General features: G+C 38.3%; 1 protein-coding gene across 1 annotated transcript; it reads left to right on the top strand.

Moving 5' to 3' along the window:
• Positions 1 to 1354: 1354 nt before the first annotated feature.
• Positions 1355 to 20365, top strand: LOC105454658 (phosphatidylinositol 3,4,5-trisphosphate 3-phosphatase and dual-specificity protein phosphatase PTEN). Its single transcript, XM_011697442.1, has 9 exons — positions 1355 to 1538; positions 1657 to 1873; positions 2079 to 2208; positions 2294 to 2572; positions 2665 to 2810; positions 3034 to 3197; positions 3278 to 3559; positions 3873 to 4050; positions 16982 to 20365. Exons 1-9 carry the CDS (start codon positions 1362 to 1364, stop codon positions 16999 to 17001), a joined length of 1593 nt encoding a protein of 530 aa, XP_011695744.1. The 5' UTR covers positions 1355 to 1361; the 3' UTR covers positions 17002 to 20365.
• The last annotated feature ends 231 nt before the right edge of the window (positions 20366 to 20596 follow it).

Here is a 20596-nt window from a genome sequence, read left to right as displayed (position 1 = left end):
GAGTGAGTGAGTGAGAGAGCGAAGGAAGGGAGGAGAGAGAGGGAGAGAAAGAGAGAGAGAGCGCGAGCAGTGCGAGCGTTGTGTCAGCCGCTCGGCTTCAATTCAGCGCCGTCGTCGGCCCTTCGCCACCCTCGGCATCCCCTCAACCCCGCGGAACGAGGTAACGTGCTCGCGGGACGGTGCACGAGGTCGCGAACGGTTCCACGCTGTGGAACCTCTTCCACCGCCGCCGCCGTCAATCGCGAGAAACGAACGCGCCACCGCCGCCGCCGCCGCCGCCGCTGCTACCCGCTGCCGAGCGCGCGCAAGAGAGAGCGAGAGGACCGCTCCTCCCTCCGCCTCCCTCTCTCCTTTGTAGAGAGTGCGAGCGCGCTTAACCTAAAACCCTGCCTCGTCGGTTCGTCTCGTCGCCGTCTCCTCTGCGGCTCTCACCTCGCGCGGCAACCTCGCGCACCGTCGTCGCCCGGCCTGGGTAAGCGGCACGGCGAAAGCGGCACGCGGGCGGCGCGACCGCGACGTCCGCTGCCTCCTGGCATCGCGTCCCGTCGCGTCCCGTCGCGTCCCATCGCGTCCCATCGATCGGCTCGATCGCGAGCGCGGCGGACCACCGAGGAGCCACCAAGTCGCCGCGGAACTCGCGTCGCCCCCCTCGGCTCGCCGTTGCTCCCGTTGATCGCGCGATGCCGAACCGTCAGTCACCCCTCTCGCGCGCACCAGCGTTCGGCGTAAACGCGCGCGAATCTAGGCTGGCGGATACCCTCGGCGGACACCCCGAACGCAATCCGCTCTCGTGATCCTTTCCGCTTCCTCTCGTTTAGTCCGCGTCTTTCGATCTTTCCCTTCGGGTAAACGTAGAACTGTCTCTCTCTGTCCTCGTAAGATACTCTTTTTATTCCTTCTCTTTCTCCTCCGCGATTCGCTGACTGGCAGAGCAAATGATAATGATTGTGATCTTTGTGATTTTTGGAGCAGGAATGCCTGTCTGAGCGGACTGGGGATAAGGAAGTCCGCGGTGGACGATGCAGCAGCAGTCTGGAAGCCAGTGTCTTTAGTGATAGCTGTGCAGTTTACGGAGCCTGTGAAAGAAATAAGTGTATGGTGTGGCATTCCTTGTATATATTTTTCGCATCATCTGCCACCGCGACCGCGTGGACAGCTTCCCCTCCGTAAGGCCGTACCATCGCTTTCCACCGTGGAGTTTCGCTGTTGTTGTGTTGTTTCTGTGAAATCACGCCAGACTGGGAACGGTGGATGATATGTCATCGTAAGATGATCCGTGTCCAGTCGAGAACCAGCATCGAGCTTCATGGCGGAGAAATAGAACATGCTCGATGAGAAACATGCCTAAGTAGAGGAAACACATGTTCTGGGAATTGATGGGTATATGCTTTTCCTGCAGGAGACCCACCAGCGGCAGGTTGAACAGTAAAATCTCTGAGCATATCTCGGCCTCCGTAACTCCTCTCCATGTTTGTCTGGAGGAACAAAGAAGACCAGAACTGGGCTCATGTGACGCCTCACAAGCTCACAAGCCTCAGGTGAGGCCTGCGTTTTATATTTCTGATCCGCTGCGAATGCGCGTAGGCGCATGCTTTTAAAATGAATTGTTATTGAATTTACGACACTGACTCCGCTATTTTGTAACTTTGACGACAGGTTAAAAGAACCTTTGAGAATCAAAAGGCAGAAGAAGAGACTCCCGAGGAGGTGGCGGAAGGCGATTCGATCGAAGTCGAGGCAGGAGAGTTAAGACACAGCCAGCCGAGTATGGCCAATACTATCAGCAACATGAAGATGACTAATCCCATAAAGGGACTGGTTAGCAAGCGCCGCAAACGTTTTACAGAAGACGGTTTTAATCTTGATCTCACATGTATCCTTGCCTAAATTATTTTGCGTATGCTAAACAAAAATTAAAAATAACTAGATATTAGAATACTATGCATTGTGCATGCTTCCTATTTACATTGTTAATGTAAATACAAAGTATGCAAAATATTCAGTATACGAAGAATGCATAATATTCTAATATAAATGAATCGACTGGATAAATTCCTTAGCGAACGTTATGACATTAGATATAAAAGCGAATTTAATAGCGATGGGTTTTCCTGCTGAGAAGCTGGAAGGAGTGTATAGAAATCATATTGATGACGTTGTTAAGCTGCTGGAATCGAAACATAAAGACCATTATAAGATTTATAACCTGTAAGTGAGAGGACTAGAGATTAACATTAAAATGTGATCCTTTTATGGCAAGTAACTTTAATGCAACGCCACGATAATGTTCTAGGTGTTCCGAGAGGTCGTACGATTGCAAAAAGTTCAAGCAGAGAGTGGCTACTTACGCGTTCGATGATCACAATCCACCAAAGCTGGAGCAGATTAAGCCTTTCTGCGAGGACGTGCAGTCGTGGCTGTCCCAAGATAAGGACAATGTGGCCGCAGTTCATTGCAAGGCGGGCAAAGGTCGAACGGGTGTAATGGTGTGCTGTTATTTACTTCACAGCAAACAATTTCCCACTGCCACGGAAGCCCTTAATTATTATGGAACTAAACGGACTCACGATAGGTAAATGCTGCAGAAGACTTCTGAGGATTTCGCGCATAATGTTGTCTCGGTCGAGAATTATCTTATTTATTCGATCCTTTATTATAATCCAGGAAAGGCGTAACGATACCATCGCAGAGAAGATATGTGGATTATTATGCTACCCTCCTCCAAGAAGGTGTCAGTTACGAACCAGTGACATTATTATTGCGTAAAATACAACTGGATCCGGTCCCTATTTTAAACGGAGGTCAAGGTTGTAAGTAATTTGTAATACAAGCTATATTGATTACTAATCTCGATATTTATATTATTTCATTAATTTTTATGTATGCTAAAAATAAAACGTGTCTTTCTTCAACTCCGTAATATTTTTCTCTGTGCGATTTTTATTCGCACATTATTGTAATAATAGTCTTTTCTAATCGTTTATAATCGTGATAGCTTATGTAAAATACGTTTTCTGTACGTCATGTTTTTAGATCTGCATTTTGTAATCACGGAATCAAACAAGAGGATATTTGCTGATGATTACGAGGTTCGGAAAGGTACATCTTCTATATGTATCCCATTGCAACACACTGTCGCTCTGACGGGAGATATACGGGTGGAGTTCTACAACTACAAGCCAAAAATGAAACGGAAGGTACGTGTCCGTGCAACGTGTTTGTATCAATTTATTCGGCATGGTGAATTAATGAGCCGCGTTTTCACTGTATTTTCCAGGAGAAGATGTTTCATTTTTGGTTCAACACATTTTTCGTCCGTGAGAAAACGAATTCAGAGTGCGACAATGGCGAGTTACATGTTGAAAGATCGGCGAGGGCATTTAGCTGCGACGGCACAGCCATGGAATTGCCGATGGTTATGTCGCACGTGAAACCTAGAGCTGGATCGTTGGCGAGCCTCGGTCCTATGCCGCCCACTCTCGTTTTACGGATAGACAAGTCGGGATTGGACAACGCGCATAAGGATAAAAATCATAAGCTATATAGTCCAGATTTTAAAGTTAGTTTTTTTCGTATTCATAAAATGTAATTTTAAAAGAAACATAACAGAACGTATAGCTGATGTCTTATAGTATTAAAGTATCCGACATTATAGGTATTTTGTTAATTACAGCTAGAATTGCTGAAAGTAAATATGCAGCGTGTACAATCAGTGTCTCAATTCCACATACTTAGCATTAAACGCTCTGTTAGCGAAGTTTCGAATTAAAGCAATCAAATATCACAGTCTACTTTAAATTCGAATAGTAAAATCTTATCAAGCGCGCGAGAGACAATGTCCGATTATTCGCGATTTCTCTCTTTAATTGCAGGTGAGTCTATTTATGCATAGCGTGGGCGGGAACATAACGCCAGCTGTGCCAGCGACGGCGAACAGAGGTGGCGACGGTGTGCAGCTGGGGATGGGCGGGCAGGAGACGCCGAGCGAGTCGAGCGAGGGGGACAGCAGCGAGTGCGACACTACCGGCGACGAGGACGGTTGGGAATCCGGTGAGTCCTCTGCATCCCTGGTGGTGAACCACCAACACCACCACCCTCTTACACACAGCAGTAGCCGTACACACGTTAGCAGTCTCCGTCCGCGATGCAGTCTCAAGGAGACCGCCAAGGGTCTGCTGTCGCGCGGCGACAAGAACCGAAACAGTAACAGGCAGGGCGGCGCGAGCGCGAAACGTTCCTCCGCACCACCGTTCGCGCGCTCGGCCACTCTCGACACGTAGTAGCTTAAAATGAATTTGCTTTCGGTACTTAAGAAAACGGCCGGCGGTGTTTCGTAAAACCGTGAACGCGTTTCGCGCTTTCACCAAAATCGCGCGTCTCGCGAGGTCGCGACGTGCGCGTCCTGCTTTTCTTTCGATTCTTTTTTTTTTCCTCCGCGGACGCGCATCGGACGGCTCGGTACGCGTAAAGCGACGACTAGGAATCCGGAGAAAACCGTGGTACAATATTTCTGCAGTAACCTCCGCTCGTTACGTTTCTCTTTCTCTTTTTGCACGGTCGTTTCGTTTTTCACTCTCTCTCTCTCTCTCTCTCTCTCTCTTTCTTTTCCTTTCTCTCTTTCTCTTTATTTTTCTTTGTCATGTCGTGGGACCATGAGATTTATTTTTTTTTTCTGTATTGACGATCCTTACCGATTATAATACTATTAACTGTTGGTCGATTCTCTGTATAATGCTCGATAGCGAAGTAGTTGTGAATGTGCACCAAGTATTGTCGAGTAAATCGTTTGAGTAAATTGATTGGTTCGCCACGTAGAAGCCGAGAGATTTAGCACCGATATAATATGATTTTAAACAAGGAGATGCACATTCGAAACATTTACGACAATGGTCCGATCTTACGTTACTTCAACATGATAAAGCTCTAACGCGATCTGCAAAGGACGCATATATTTTGCTTCCGTTCGCGTCATGTTTTTCTGACGTTTTTCGTGCCGTTGAAACGATTGCAAATGGGATGGGCGTTTTACCTGTTAAAAGACTCTTAAAATAGCATAGGACAAAATTACCATGAGTAAGGAAAACCGAAGTGAATTGGTATCAACAGTGATTTGTAATTCAAATATAGGTAGTTCAATTTAAAAAAAAAAAAATGTCAGCAACCGTTCGGCAGAGCTTTCTCTTCCAGTTTTCTTTCAAACAAAAGAAATTATTCTAACTCGCTGTATTATCTTAAAAATGAGGAAAATTAATATAGATCACCCGCACAAATCGAATTTTAATATTCTGCAATTTAAAATGTGTCTATATGTGAAATTTACGCTATTTGAATAAAGCAGATTTTATTTTATTTTTTTAACAGTCTGTATACTTTTATCGAAATCGCGCGTATATTTGCATATACATCGATTTTCTCCGTCCAACGTGACTTTCGGATAAACCAACGATATCGCAGAATGTGCAATATTAGTGCCTATAATGCCGCGGTGATGTGTTTTAAAAAAATAAGAACAGCGTAATTTTGTTTCTATTTTTAACGCGTCAAAATCACGAAGTACCTTAGCACTTGTATTGATTACACTTTTTTTTTTTGTTTTTTTCTTTTATATTTCTGTTTAATGTGTTCGTTTCAAACGAAAGCGGAAATATGTATGATTTAACGAATTTAATCGACCATGTTTTTTTTTCTGTTTAGATAAAGCTTGAAATTTCATTCATACCTCTCTTTCGTAAACTAATTGTAAAAAAAAAAAGGAAAATTAGAATAACTCCGTGAGCACGTTAGAATCGACTTACGCAGTGAACAGTCGCGAGTTTACGCAGTGTTTTTTCGCAAGTGATGATCGTGATATACGTTGGAAAGGAAGAGGAAGAACACAGAATACGCGCGGTCAGGCAGCGCGATATATATTAGCAATTTTTCGGCATTTTCTAAGAAATAATTTTGAGCTCGCGTTTCCATGCACATCTCACTTCGCGTCGAAGCACTCTACTTTCGTGCGAGAATAATGTTGCCCGTTCATCATTTCGTCTTGTTGATTTATAACTACACGATACACATACACGTACATACATGCATCTACATACACGCGCGTTGTAAAACACATACATATATAAATGCATGCGTGCATGCATGCATACGTACATACATATATGTATGTATTTGTATGTATATATGTCTGTATATATGTATATGTACAAGGAGAGAAGATAGATATATGACGACATCGAGAGATCGCTTACATAGAAAGGTTTACAAGTGTAACTATTAATACATTTGATTAATGTGACGGAAAATGCGTCGGGTTTGGCGTGTAAGTCTGAATGACGGTTTATTCCACCAAAGTAATCGTAGTACAACTCCGAAACAATTTATTTTCCGTTTTTTGGGGGGGGGGCGGGGGAGGGGGGGAGAGGGGCGGATGTGCGATTATAAACGAGACGTCAAACCAAGGGAGAAGCGAGGAAGCGGTAAGAGAGAACGACGGTAAAATGCAGTTTTAAGAAGCGGTGTTAAAACTGATATTTTACCGAGAGTTGTTTCCGGGATTTCTTTCGAGAGCGCCACACGGGGCTCACGCAGAGGCGTAACGCGAGGGAAAACCTTCGTTTATCCGTTTATCGACGACGTCGGAAGTACAAATACGTAGAAATCAGCCTTTATATACGTCGTGGGATTAAAATAAGCCGCGGGTGCCGCTGATTGTTAGTTAACGGATTTTTGTACTCGGTTCGTAATAATGACTCTTTCGGATAATTAACGAGAACTCGGACTTTAGATGAGGAATTGAACGGGAGGCGGCGTGAAAAGGAGAGAAGAAGGAAAATCTGAATGTAGGTTTAAAATCTTTCTGTCGGTTATTGCTTTTTATTACATATAGAGAGAAAGAGAGGGTTACGCGTTCTTAGATTAAGATACGTACGTGACTATCGTTGCGTAGAATGTATGTGTAAAATATAAAGAAACATAAATTATTAGATAAATTATTAGACGGTTAAATACACACACACACACACAAATACAAAATACATACATAAAATACACAACTGGCTTCGGGGTTGAACATGTAGTTATTACGTAATTAACTGATCGAGAACTACGATTCTTTTTTCATTATATTAACTAGGCGAAATTATTATAGATATTGATAATTGTAATTCGATCAGAGCGCGGTAGCACGCTATAGCATTATTAGTATTACGTTGTCGGACTATTCTTTTTTTTTCTACAAGGTTATAGACTTGTGATACGGTAAAGTTATAACCGCGCATTTTTCTCTTCGCACGGAATTGGACTTTAACGATACTTGAGATACATCTTATTATAAGTCTTAAAGGAAATGAAAAAAGAGTGAGAAAGATTTTTCACGATTTTAATAAGACGATTATTTCTAACGTTAGTATAAAAAAAAAAAGAACGGAACGCGCTCTATACGTTCCGCCATGTCTCTGAATGCGTAGTAAACAGAATTATATTTATTACATAATATTACATATAAAATTGTTAGTTTAAATACGACTAAGTTAAACAACGCGATAAAGAGTTTCACGGGCGGGTTTTTTTTCTTTCGCTCGTGAAAAAGAAGAGAATAGGTGAATTAGTTCGTCGAACGGCCAGGAATTCGCGAGATACAATCGCGAGCAAATTTTTCGGAGACGTGTATTCCCCCCACGCTCCCCGAAGCTAGAATTAAGTGTTCATCGCACAATTTTGTAAATACGTAGCCGATTAATTAACATCGATGTATTCTCGTAAGAACTAATTCTAACAGATTAATTCGGTGTAGTACACCGAGTGCACTAGACTTGGCAGTTTATCTCCTGTCTATGGTTTCTTTGATTGTCATTAATTCAGAGTAACTAGTAATATTCGATTTTTCATCAAAGACAAGAAAGATGGAAATCTTTTTTTTTTTTTTTTTCGAGAATCAAAGGCGTAAACTTTATTTATTATTTATTTTTTAAGTAGACTTTAACGTAACAGATTTGTAAGTTGGGGACCAGTTACAAATATATTTAGTATTGGAAATTGAAAACTTGCGCGACAAATAATGATCTCGATCATAATCTTGGCTTGTAAGGGAAAATTGACTTCAAATTGGTCGAAGAATCCGTAGGCATACATTTTACCCTAGGTCTGGAACACTCTCACGAGATCTATGTATATAAACGCGGAGACGGCTTTGATGAGTCCCTCTTTGATTTCTGTCAACACTTTTGTAGTTGTAGCATTGAGATTTGTACTTGGACTTTCTAAAAAGCATGGATGTCGAATGTATTATGACGTTGACGAAGGATCAATTCATTTCTCGTTTAATACCTTCTTTCGATACCTCGAATGAATAAAAACAAATACCGAAGCCCTGCTTTCTTTCTTCGTTTTTTTTTTATTTTATTTTATTATAAACTCCTTGTATATGAAACACAATTCTCGTTGCATGTAAATAATTTATACAATTGCGAACTACTTGAAGATATTGTTACAATGTTTGAGACATGTGTAAGATCTGTATAAGCAAGATACGTCTGTTTTAATTGTATAATAATTATTTTGTGATACTATTCGTATACTTATATTATCATTATTAGCCGTATCGTTGTTATATCATTATTATTAGTACTATTAACGTGTTATATTAGAAAACGCTACTGCTATTACACACACGTACACACACACACACACACGCACGCACACATACATGCATACACGTACACACGTATGTCGCTATTCTCCAATCAATCACGATTCACGAGAACGTCTTTACGATTATTACTTAACGTAATTGAGATGTTAACGATTTTTCAAAGTACTACTATGTTTACGAATGTACTACTATGTTTACGAATGTACTTCTGTAATTCGATACTTTTAAGGATAAGATTATATATATATGCATATATATATACATTATATACAAGTACGTAGTACTATACATTTTGTAACATTTTCTATTTGCAGCGCCTATTTCTGTAGAGAAACATACATGTTACTTTTTTCAATCCTATCTCCAATGTTTTTTCTTTACACTCTCAACCATTCTCTTTTTCTCTCTTTCTCTTTCTACTCCGAGGATTGTGTAGCGTTTTAGGATATCCGTAATTGCAATTATTTTCTCAATGCTTGATACCCTCACAGGCCTCACAGTCCCTGATGCTCGTGAAGACCGATGCTTGAAAAGATCGAAGTGTATCATAATACATATTTGAAATCGGATACGTCAAATTAATTCCATAAAGGCTTGCGTTCTATCTGTTGTACTGAATGTTGTTATATCCGCTTTTACCTATAGAAGTATTACATCTCGCAATCCATATCACAATCCTGAAAAAAGACTGCCGAAGAAAACTCAGTTTTTTTCAGTTTCTGAAAATTATTATAATTTAAAAGTTTTTACATCAATTTCTTAATTGAAAAATTTAATTTGACTAGAGATTGCATTGTTATTTCAGAAATTTTCTTTAACCTTTTTCATAATTAAAAATCGCGTCAAAGGCAGTCTTTTTTCAAGTGGCTCTTTACATGCTCACTTAGTTTTATATTGTTTACATATTGCATTAATCATTAGAACACGAACACATTGTATGAACGATGTTACTCCGTGAAATAGGAAAATATTTTGTGACTCAGCACTGCACTCTTCTCTGTTTAGTGCTCCTAATTATTGCTCTTAGTATGTTTACTGCATGCCATCGGAATGTATATTGTTGCAGGTCGTTATCATCAATCTTTGTCACGTATTATCAGTATCATATGTCGCTCGTGATTTTTGTAGGACAAGATAATGTTTCTCAAAGTGAAGGTGAGGGTAGGAGTGACGGTGTCAATTTGACGGACGTGATTTTTTTTTTCGCCAATCCGCAAACGTAATTTGTAGAATCATCGCACCGTCCAGTTTTCCGAGACTCTCGTATACTTGAGAGATAAAGAACGAATTTCTAATAATACGAGTTCCGACGTGTCTCGCTTTCCAATCTGAACGAAAGAATCGAATACGATCAGAGCCGAAGAAGCACTTTACCTTCCACCGTCGTGTACTTTACATGTAAAACCGTTAAGATAAGCCATTGTGACTACTGACTGACCGATTGTGTCTCTTCTGTGTCTGTTCACCCCTTAGTGGACTTGGACCAGCGCGTCGGCCGGTACCGTCTTCTGTCGGATGGAGGGATGATAGATCTTTTGTGAGCCCATCGCCAATCACCCCTAATCATCCTTCGACTTCATTAATATTTAATAAATTTTCAGATACACACTATATATAAATATATATATATATATCTATACATACACAGAAACACATACATTCACACACGGACGCGGACGTTATGCTGCGCGTCACGAAACTACGCGTCCACATTTACGTTTAAGCTTTTGTACTTGAGTTTAGTATCCTTGTTAGGGTCACAGAAAAACAAGCCAATGTGATTTTTTTCTACATAAAAGAAGGAAAAGAAAAAAAGATATATCGAGACTAATCGCTTTCTTGCTGTTAACGATTCAATGATGATTTATACACGTGACAGAGAAGTGTAGAGATTAGGTTTGTGAATGATTATTGTTACGAATGAGTATGGGATATGAGACTGAGAGTGAGAGTGAGAGTGAGAGTGAATGTGTGTGCGTGTGTGTGTGTGTGTGAGAGAGAGAGAGAGAAAGAATGAGCGCGAGAAAAAGAAACGAGTGATTGGGACGAAAGTATTTATTATCCGTAAGAACCTAATCAAAATTAACGTATTCACAGATTACTAACTGTACTGTTTACATTAAGCACATTTTACTTGGGCTCTTTTCTTTCTCTTTTTATTTTCTGTAAGCGATATTGTTTATAGACAACATTGAGCTCACTTCATTCTGCATGGTGCATTACTTTTTTTCATGGTATGGCAATTGAACACATAGGTCATAGACAATTTTTGTCATGCTCGAACAAGCGTCGTTCTCATTTATCCCAAATGTTTTTGATGAAAAGAAAAGTTTATTGCAAAATCTTAAAATTACAAAACGTTTCACGCATAAGAAGAGTAAAATATTTTATATATACTTATTGTTAGTTTATTTCATATATTTATTCTAAAAATGCGTATAAATGTACGCATTTTTATTGAATTTTCTCTCAATTAATTTCAATCAACTTTAACTATTTTTAATTAGCATTAATATAAATATGTCAGTTAATTAATTTTCCTTGAATAATATTTTACAATTTTTTCCTTGATTTTTTTTTAAATGTCTCTGATTAGTCCGATTACAAATTTCTATTAAAAAACGATGCAGCAGACCCACCAAATTATGCCGAAAATTGTCTATGAATGCAGAAGCTTAGGGAATTGGCGGAACTTCTGTAAATGGAGCTTTTAACGCTAAACATGCGATTGTTACATTTGTCATAAATGAGAGCTTGTAAATTCTTGAATATTAAATTCGTGACGCGTAATTGTAATGCTATTTTCGTCTGAATGCGAAATGAGAGAGAAAGAGAGAGAGAGAGAGAGAGCGAGTTACTATGAACTTCTCTAAGCATTCAAACATTCGAGAGAATACTTCATGAAGCTGTCCCACTTTTTGTATAACCACTTGTCGAACGAAGCAAAAAATGCGAGAATAGAGAACTTCCAAGCTCAATATATTAACGATATACGTATTTTATAATTTATCCCTCACTTTTTTCGCTTGCGAACCTGTGATTAATAATGGTTTTCTTTAAGTTAAGTAAATTAAAAAAAAGAAAATAAACAAGTATACAGCCAAATTTCAAAACGACGACGACGAGATGTAGAAACATTGTGTCCGTTAGATAGAGGAAATACGGTCGAAAAAACAAATGAACGGGCTATATATACATATATGGCGTAGCGGAAGTGCATGTTTATATGAACTATATATGGACTGAGATGGAAGAAAAAGAAAATGAGAAAATAATGCTGTAAAAAAAAACGAATATTTTCATAAGAATAAATATCGTAAGTCAATAATAATAACGTCTAGAGAGAAATATTGTATGGAATGCAACCGCCATCGTGATTTCTTCGCTGAAAGAATCGATTCTCACCGTATATATATATATTATATATCCTTGCGAGTCTCTCGCGGTTCGTACGCTTGCCACAATCGAGCAAGATTCGCAGGGGGATTTGTTGTGCTGATAGAGCTCAATATTGACTGGTAACGCGCGTCTAAGAGATCGAGAATCTTCCTTGATTTTTATTAACATCTAAACGCAGGATGTACTCCCGACTTGTCACGCCTCGTTTGAGATCGCTCCAGCGAATTTAGACTCGATCTTCGACAAAAATTTTTATCGGATTTGATTGCGTTTCACGCGCGGCTTTTCTAATTTTTAGAAATAAGTAAAATGATGTTCCTTTAAGATGAAATCAAAAATAATTTTATCGTACATTCTTCTCTCGAAGATTAATTTGTCGCAATTTTTTTGCGTTAATACAATATTTTCTTTTAATTTATGCTAAACGAGCGTTCTAAATTTATCAAAAAACTTGTATAACTGAAAGAGATCACGATATTTTTGAGATATTCTGTGGATTCAATATTTCACAAAATGATTCTGTAGAAAGGCACATTATTTTACTTGATTCTAGTTGATCCTTTTCGACTGTTATACAGAAGGGTAAAAGGTGATCGATTCTCAAATTCTTTATCTCGTGCGTGCGATGTCTTTTCAGCGTAAATTTACAGCACGATTCGTCGTGCGCAACAGTGTACAAAAAGAAAAAAAAATATATATATATTAATTGCCCTTCAAATATTCTTTCCACTTAATATTCAGCACTATTTCAGCATACGAAGTGCTTAACAAGTATGTAGATACATGCAAGGATTTTCCATCCGTGGACGTTCTTACGTGTATAATAAATTTATACAGAAAAAGAGAGAGAGAGAGAGAGAGAGAGAGAGAGAGCTTACGCCGACTCGACATCCTGAACTTCTTTCCGGTGCGATCCGTTATCCTCGATCCGTTTGTATTGTCTTGTGTTGCAAATCGATAGAGCACTCGAGTAAGGCGCGTATCGTTAAGATTACGTTCTAACACTATGAAACACACACTGCAAAACCCCCTGCCATGTCTCAGAAAAGAAAAATGTCACTACACCTCTTTACGAATGCTGACTTCAATAAACTTCTGAGAATTGTGTGTATGTGTGTATGTGTGTGCGCGTGTATATGAGGTATATCTGGTATCTTTCATTATAAATATATAAATAATATATACACACACACGCACACACACACATACACACACACACACAACATCTGTCCAACTTCATAGTACACATTCGGAAGCTGCGAGTCGTTGCATAATCTCCGAGACATACACACACACACACACACACACACACAGTTCGCGGGCGAACGCAATATCGGCATACGCTCGGCAATGGTTGACTTTTTCGATTAATAAGATGTACAAACAAAATCCGGTTACGACCATCGTTAGAGAAGATGTTATTTAAGTAATTTAGTCGAAGTTTTTTGTCCAAAAAAAAAAAGATATTTTTTATACTCCTCTTTTATAAATAATTAAAGTGATTAGGAAAAGTGAAGGCGGAGATAACGGAATCTAGCTTTCGTTCTTAATCTGTTTAATTCGTGACGGTTGGATGGAGCATTTCCAAAATTATTTTTACTGTTTCAAATGATGATCACAAAACGATACTTTAAAACTAGGATAATCGGTGTTATCGTGCAGCTTGAAAATTCTACATCTTCATGCTACATTTCTTTTTCTATACATTTAAACAGCTATGACATAGATCATTTTGCTTTCAGCGTCAGGCAATGAATATATCAATTAACGTGATTAATTGTGTACTAAATGTTATTGGACTTTAAAGGTGTTAATAATCGTGCGGCCACATACGAACGTCTGATAATTAGCAAGCTTCCACTGACCTGAATCTTTCGCTAATTAACTTAGAAGATTTTAGGGGTTTCCCTTGAACCACAGCCACTTCCATAAAACGATAATGTTCCTACATGTAGCGTAAAGTAAAGCTGTAAATCAAAAAACTGCGATTTAGCCGAATTACGAGTCTAACAGGGTGGTTCATCAGAAACGTAATATATACCTTGGATCCAAAGGTACGAAGAAATGTTCAGGACAAAGTGTTTTTAGCTTGACGGTCTCTTCGAAATAAAGACTAAAATTTTTCAAAGTATATAGTCGCGATACTAACTCTTTTCTCTTATTATCACCTTGCAAAAAAAAAACGCTAACAATTCCATTTAAGAAAATGTCCACATTTCTGGGATAATTCAGACAAAATAATTTTGAGAGAACTTTCTTGCCTTCTCGAAATCGTTCGGGTTTTGTCCTCGACATTCCTTTCGGCACGTTCTCGAATGCAATTGGAAGTACCTAGATGTAGTTTCTAGGGGACCACACTCACACACAATTGGTCGATGTATCATTTATTAATCGAAAAACGAGACACATTTGGATTTGGAGAGGATTCACTTTCGTGCGAAACACGAGGAGGGAGTAAATAAGAATTGGGACATCCCGTTTGTGTCGTCGATAGCGAAGCCGACGAGGAGAGAATCAACGAAGCCGTTGTTTCGACGTGACAAAAAGAAATTTCGTTGTACAAAAGTGCGTGTCAGGAAAGAAAAAGATGAGAAACGGACGTTCCGATTATCTTGCTATATGCCTGCGTTACCAGTGATTGTTGCGTTTAAGTGAGTCTAAAGAGAGTGAACTCGGTATTCGCAGACAGCGAGGAAAAATCCTGGAACCGAGTTTTCCCTTCCGCTGATCGGTATATACACGTGTCAGTTACGAGTCGCGATAAAAGCGGCGCGAGAAGCTTATTTTTAACACCGGCGGACGATTTTTAAGGCCGATTTTATCTAAAACAACATATACGTAAATTTTGTAATACGCGGCCGCGTATTAACGATCGGTTTCTGTTATTTCTACTGTTGCGCGTAGAGCTTTATGGTGATTATCATAAAGTTACTATTATTGTCGATTTACGACCTACATTAAAAGGCGCTTAGGCAATCCAGAAAAAGGGCTGACATAATACAGATATATTTTTGAACGAATTTAGAACTTTAGAGCTTATTTTTGCTTAAAAAATATTCGAAGAATCAGAGATTCCTTATTACAATTAACGTAGACAACAAGCGATTTCTATATGAGCAGAATTTCATAAGGAAAAATTTTGTTAATTAAAAAATATAATATATGTTTACTATCTACTTAAATTTTTTATTCATTAAATCTTCCTTAATGCACAGTGGCATATAATTTTTAAAAATTACATATTAATGTTATATCACAAATTTGTTTTTGTTGTGTTAATATTTATTTTTTTGTGAGACAAGATCTTTTATCTATTCATATTTAATTTTAAAAAGTCGCCTTTTCTTCAGAGAATACATTCCTTTTTCCTAATCTCCAATTTTTCTGGATCGCCTCGCATAAGAATTCACAAACGCGACGGACGAAACTCTTTCTCGTAAATTTTGTTACGCGAAACGTGTCTACTCGACACTCGGTCGTTTTACATCTACGCGATAAACGTATTTTTGTACTTTCTCCTTATTGTTAAATTGGATGCAGGTATGTATGCCATACCTCTCGAGATGCGTATAAATATATAGGATCTCATATTATATACGAAATATTAATTAACGATTACGCGTGAATTACCCGTCAGTTATCATTTAGAGCGGAGCAAAAGTATGGATTTAGAGATCGATTTAGAGGGCGATCCGATAATAAGGTACGTTTACTTCGCCGATTTTTTATATCGCACCAGTCGGTGTCGACGAGAGTAAAGATTTTTGTCATAAAATTGTGAATATATACATACGTTAGTTACTGACAAATAAATGTTACACGATGCAGTTTGTGTAAGAATATCCCCTGTTCGTGTTCTTTCGCCGAACGAGCCGCATCTCTCCTCCGATTTTACTTTCTCCGATCACGGTACATAGATGTTATACAATACATTACGAAAGACTACTTGCGAAACGGGAAAACTGCAAATTTATTATGCTAGTTGATCATTTTCAGAATTTATGAAGAGATTAAAGCGCATAAAATTCTATAGAGTTATATTTTATCATATTTACAGATATGTCTGTCTGCGTCTATACAAGCCTGTCCTTTGTCCGAGAAAAAAAACATGTTCGATAATACATAACTTGTATTAATATTCCTGCCTTAATAACCCTATTGCGACCGCAAGCATTGACACTAATATCTATTAGTTGTCGGATCGAACTCTGCAATGAATATCATAAAGGCATATGATTAAACACCTCTTATCATTATTGCGAAAATAAAAAATGACTGTATAATCCACTTCTAGAGCGTGTCTCTCGAACTTACGAGTTTAAAAGTGAGTAAATATAAGCACGTATATTATATGTACGATCTTGCTACGTTTTCCTTTCGCAATTAGGTTCGTTGCGTTCGTCAGGGTAAGTTCAAGAGAAGTTTCATCGGAAAGTTCATATTTTAATTAAATTGCAGCACAATGAAATCTATTTTCTTTTTGCGTAATTTCCCTCGAACTCGATGCATTTTACTTCTTTTTTTTTTTATCCGATAAGACGATTCTCGGCCATTTTTATTGTCTTCAAAGTTAAAACCGAGACAAATATTCCTAGTCAACAGGACAGCATTGCCATTTAAATACTCCTTTTCATAAAGCGAAAAAGTGTGAGGGGAAAAATGCATCGAGATCTGGGGAACGAAAGAATAATGCGAGCTTCATCTCTTTTTTACATCCTCGAACATAAATGTGCGTGTAAAAAGATCCGTTTGCCTTTTCTCTCTGTATTTTTTTCTCGCTTCTCCTCGCTTCTTCACAAACGGCATTAGTTCGCACAGTCCCCTCTCTTCCCCGCCCAAATACCCAATACCGCTGTTGGTTGACCCAGAAAATTTGCGATATCTCGTCTCCGCGACATTCGCGCCTTTCTCCACGACTGACGATAGGTCTGCTTGCAGGGGAGTCGACATATTTGTGACTGTTGAGACTTGACTGATGATGGCGGGGCCGATCGGGGCTAAACCCTGTGACGATCAACCTCTGACCGCTGAAAACCTCCGCACCGCTTGATTACCGAAATCGATTGTGTGTGCGAAACTAGATGAAAACGACCACCATCGCCATCCCCGTGCCTGCCACACCACGCATGCATACACACCCTGCCCGCCATCTCCCGCCCCACAAAAAAAAAACTCTTCTTGGTATACACACACGCTGATGCTTCACGAAAGAAAAGAGTTACGTTATCATTTAGAGTTAATTTAATTTAACGTATTGTCGTGTGTCGCATCGTGATCAAGTACACGGCTTTTATATGAAAGAAATAAAGCGCCAGTTCTTTTTTTTTTTTTAATCCCGGTTGTGTCACCGGGGAATTTCCGTGTCCCTCGGGTGTATTTATATGACTCGCGACGATCTATTAACGAATAAACGATTTTGTATAAACGCAAATGTATTTATATTAAGTATCAATCTAAGTTGCGACAGGGTATTAATTGAATTGAAGTCGTGCTTCAGACCCAGTTTGGTCGCTGCGTTCGATAGATTAAGTCCTCGTCTTGGCTGCGCCAAATAGATAGAGATGCTTTTATGAAAAATTATAGAAATCATTCTCTTGAAAAGTTTTTTATCGTGACAAAAAATTGAGATGAAATAAATAAAGGAAAGCTTGCGGAAATGATTTTAGCGGAAGGAGCTTTGCGTTGGAGTTTTGAATTTGCTACACGGAGAGGCGCTTGGTTTCTTCTGTGCAAAAGCTGTTCACACCAGTGATAGCTAGAATTCTTATATATATATAAAAGAAAAGACGAATATTCGGTAAACATTTTCGTTTCAGTCTTGCATGTCAAACGCGCTTTGCTGTCGGAAATGGATCGATTTCGCATACAAGTCGAGTGAGAGTCTTGAGTATGTGAAGTACTCCCCCGAGTACTTCGAATACGAAGAATCCCTAAAGTACGCGCTGTCGCGTGTAACGCGAGATGTAAATCGAGAGTTTCTCTCTCTTTTTTTTTTATTTATTTATTCATTCTCCGAGGAGAGCAATAACGATATTCGCGTCTTGCGCGCGAATAACTTATTTATTATCTTTCCCCGACGTGTTTTATTCGTATATAATATACGTACTACGCAAGCGTTTTTTTTCTTTTCTGGTGTCTCTTCGACGATTGATGGACGATTCATTTCGACGACGCAGATATCCGATTTGTCGCAACATTTGTGTATTCGCGCGCTGATATTATTATTACTTTAAGTTCGCTTATATATATGTATATTTTTTTTCGTTATCACGAAATTTGTCGGTTTCATTTGTACGACACTTCTGTTTCTTTTTTTTTTTTTTTATTACCGATATAAAGCAGGATATCAATTATTATTATTATGGTATATCAGCAGTTGTTCGATAAAAATGCACCATTAATTCGTACAATAATTGTCTGTAGTGGTCATCTGTTCTTAATTTAAATCACGTTAAAATGATGAGAAAATAAGAGAAGAAAACATGATGACTGATTGTTGACGTATGCAATTGGTGTTCAGCATCGAAATACAATCGTTTCTAAGAAAAAAAAATAGACTTTGTTATCTATTATTATTATTATTATTATTAATTGGATCGTTTATGTATTTTATTTATGATCATGTTGTACCAGGGTTTTTAATACTCTATTCCGATCTTTTGTATTATGCCATCGTTTAGAAGGAGGACTAACGACGAGAAAGTTAGAGATATAGCGTTGCGTTTAAGAACGCGTTACGAAAGAATAGGTACGTAAGATCCATCATAGCTGAAATTACGATTTTTACGTTAGACCGATAAGGATAGCAATAAACACGTAAATAAACGTCGTTTGATTTACTTCTGCGCGTTTAGTATTTAATCAAACAAACAAACAAAAAAATGGAAAAAAATGAAAAGAAAAAGAAAAAATACGATGCCTTCTGTTGTAGTAGAATAAATCGATATGTTCGCATGTATTCCGCAATAGGAGCTTAAGTTTTGTCGCTTACATCGACACGAGTACATCGTGACCCCGGCACGTAGATACGACCTTTTTGTGACATCGTCGAATAGAGTCCGATCTTTACAAATTAAACAAAAGAAAAAAGGAAGTATAATGTATATCCATCGCTATACATTCGTCCATGCGAAAATGCATTCGAACGGACTTTGCGGAGAGAAAGAAAAAAAACTTTGCCTCCTCAGATAGATTCCATTTTTCACTTACCGGAAGCTTTACTGGGACCAATAAAACTACCTTGTAAGTTTTGCGTATTTCTTTCTTCTTTGCTAACGGCGATCTTAATTTTAAGAGCTCTATATATTTATGGTATATATTATAAATTAATTACTCGACTCAGCCTATAGAGTACAAAGTACGTGACTTGATCTCAGAGATTTAAATAAATTAATTGTCTTTCTCTGCCTTTCTGAACGAGCGCGGCGTTAAATTTTTTTTTTTTTTTTTTTTTTTGAACGACTAACGCACATTGAGAGTATAATACGTTTAAGGAATCATGTTAACAAAGGACAGGTTTTACGTTTAAAAAAACATTAGAAGCCTCTGAATTTATCGCATATCGATCTATCTACCAATCGCATTGACTTTCTCGTCGAACATACGCAGTGACGCTTGAAAATTTTCGTCGTTACATCTGTAGGTAGCACGGTGATTCGTATCTTTGGAACAAATCGTGTCAATATTAATAAGTGTTGCTTTTTATGCGGAAAGTATTTACTTTACCCGAACTATAACAGAAGAATTTTAAACAGACAAAAAAGCATATGAAAACCTTCGAAAGCATGCCATAATAATTACGAACGTCATAATAATATCCGTTTCTAGAATTTTTCTACTTTTGTAACGCGTAAAACTCGGTGATATTCTGAACGACTGACGAGGAGCGCGCGCCTTCCTTTACTCTCTCGACGACGAATTCTTCGCTATTATTTAATTCATTAATCTAATCCTACTCGTAAGATCCGATTACAATCTTTCGCTTCCGCAACACAACAACGAAATATATGTTTTATTTTTTTACATATATATGTATATTCGTTTGTTCCTAGTGCGATTTATAACCGCAGGTTAGACGCGGTCTAGTTGAAAATTCGTCGAATTTGGATTTCACGCGATCTTTTTAGCGTCTTATTTTATTAGCCCTCCCTCATACCCCTTAAGCTGCGACTCTGGCAGTCCGATTTATCGTTAATGATTTAAAGATAGAGGCAATACTATATACTATCCGCAGATAGTTAAGTTACATGTAATAATGCGTTCAAATGACAAATTGCGTTTTTTACAATGTACCTTGCAATAACAATAAGTTTGATATTAAAACAATGTGCTTTATCCTTATTTTTTTTATCCCACTCCCCACATCAAGGATCTGTACGAATTCTGATAGAACATCCTGCTTGATTTGTTATTCCAGTTGTGCAATTTTAAATTATTTTTATAACGATATAAATTCTTTAATTAAATTATTTTTAATTTAATTTCAATTTATTATACATTAATTGTATTTGGACTTAATAAAATTAAAATTAAAATTTTCTAACGAGTAAAATA

This window comes from Wasmannia auropunctata, unplaced genomic scaffold, assembly GCF_000956235.1.
Source record: "Wasmannia auropunctata unplaced genomic scaffold, wasmannia.A_1.0 LD335977.1, whole genome shotgun sequence".
Classification (NCBI taxonomy): domain Eukaryota; kingdom Metazoa; phylum Arthropoda; class Insecta; order Hymenoptera; family Formicidae; genus Wasmannia; species Wasmannia auropunctata.
The sequence above is the reverse complement of the archived record's forward strand: the minus strand, read 5'-3'. Positions and strand labels throughout refer to the sequence as shown.

Coding starts and splice junctions, on each gene's coding strand:
- LOC105454658 (XM_011697442.1), top strand. CDS start 1,362: ATGTTCTGGGAATTGATGGGTATATGCTTTTCCTGCAGGAGACCCACC. Junction 1,539..1,656: donor CACAAGCTCACAAGCCTCAG/GTGAGGCCTGCG, acceptor CTTTGACGACAG/GTTAAAAGAACCTTTGAGAA. Junction 3,198..3,277: donor AGCCAAAAATGAAACGGAAG/GTACGTGTCCGT, acceptor TGTATTTTCCAG/GAGAAGATGTTTCATTTTTG.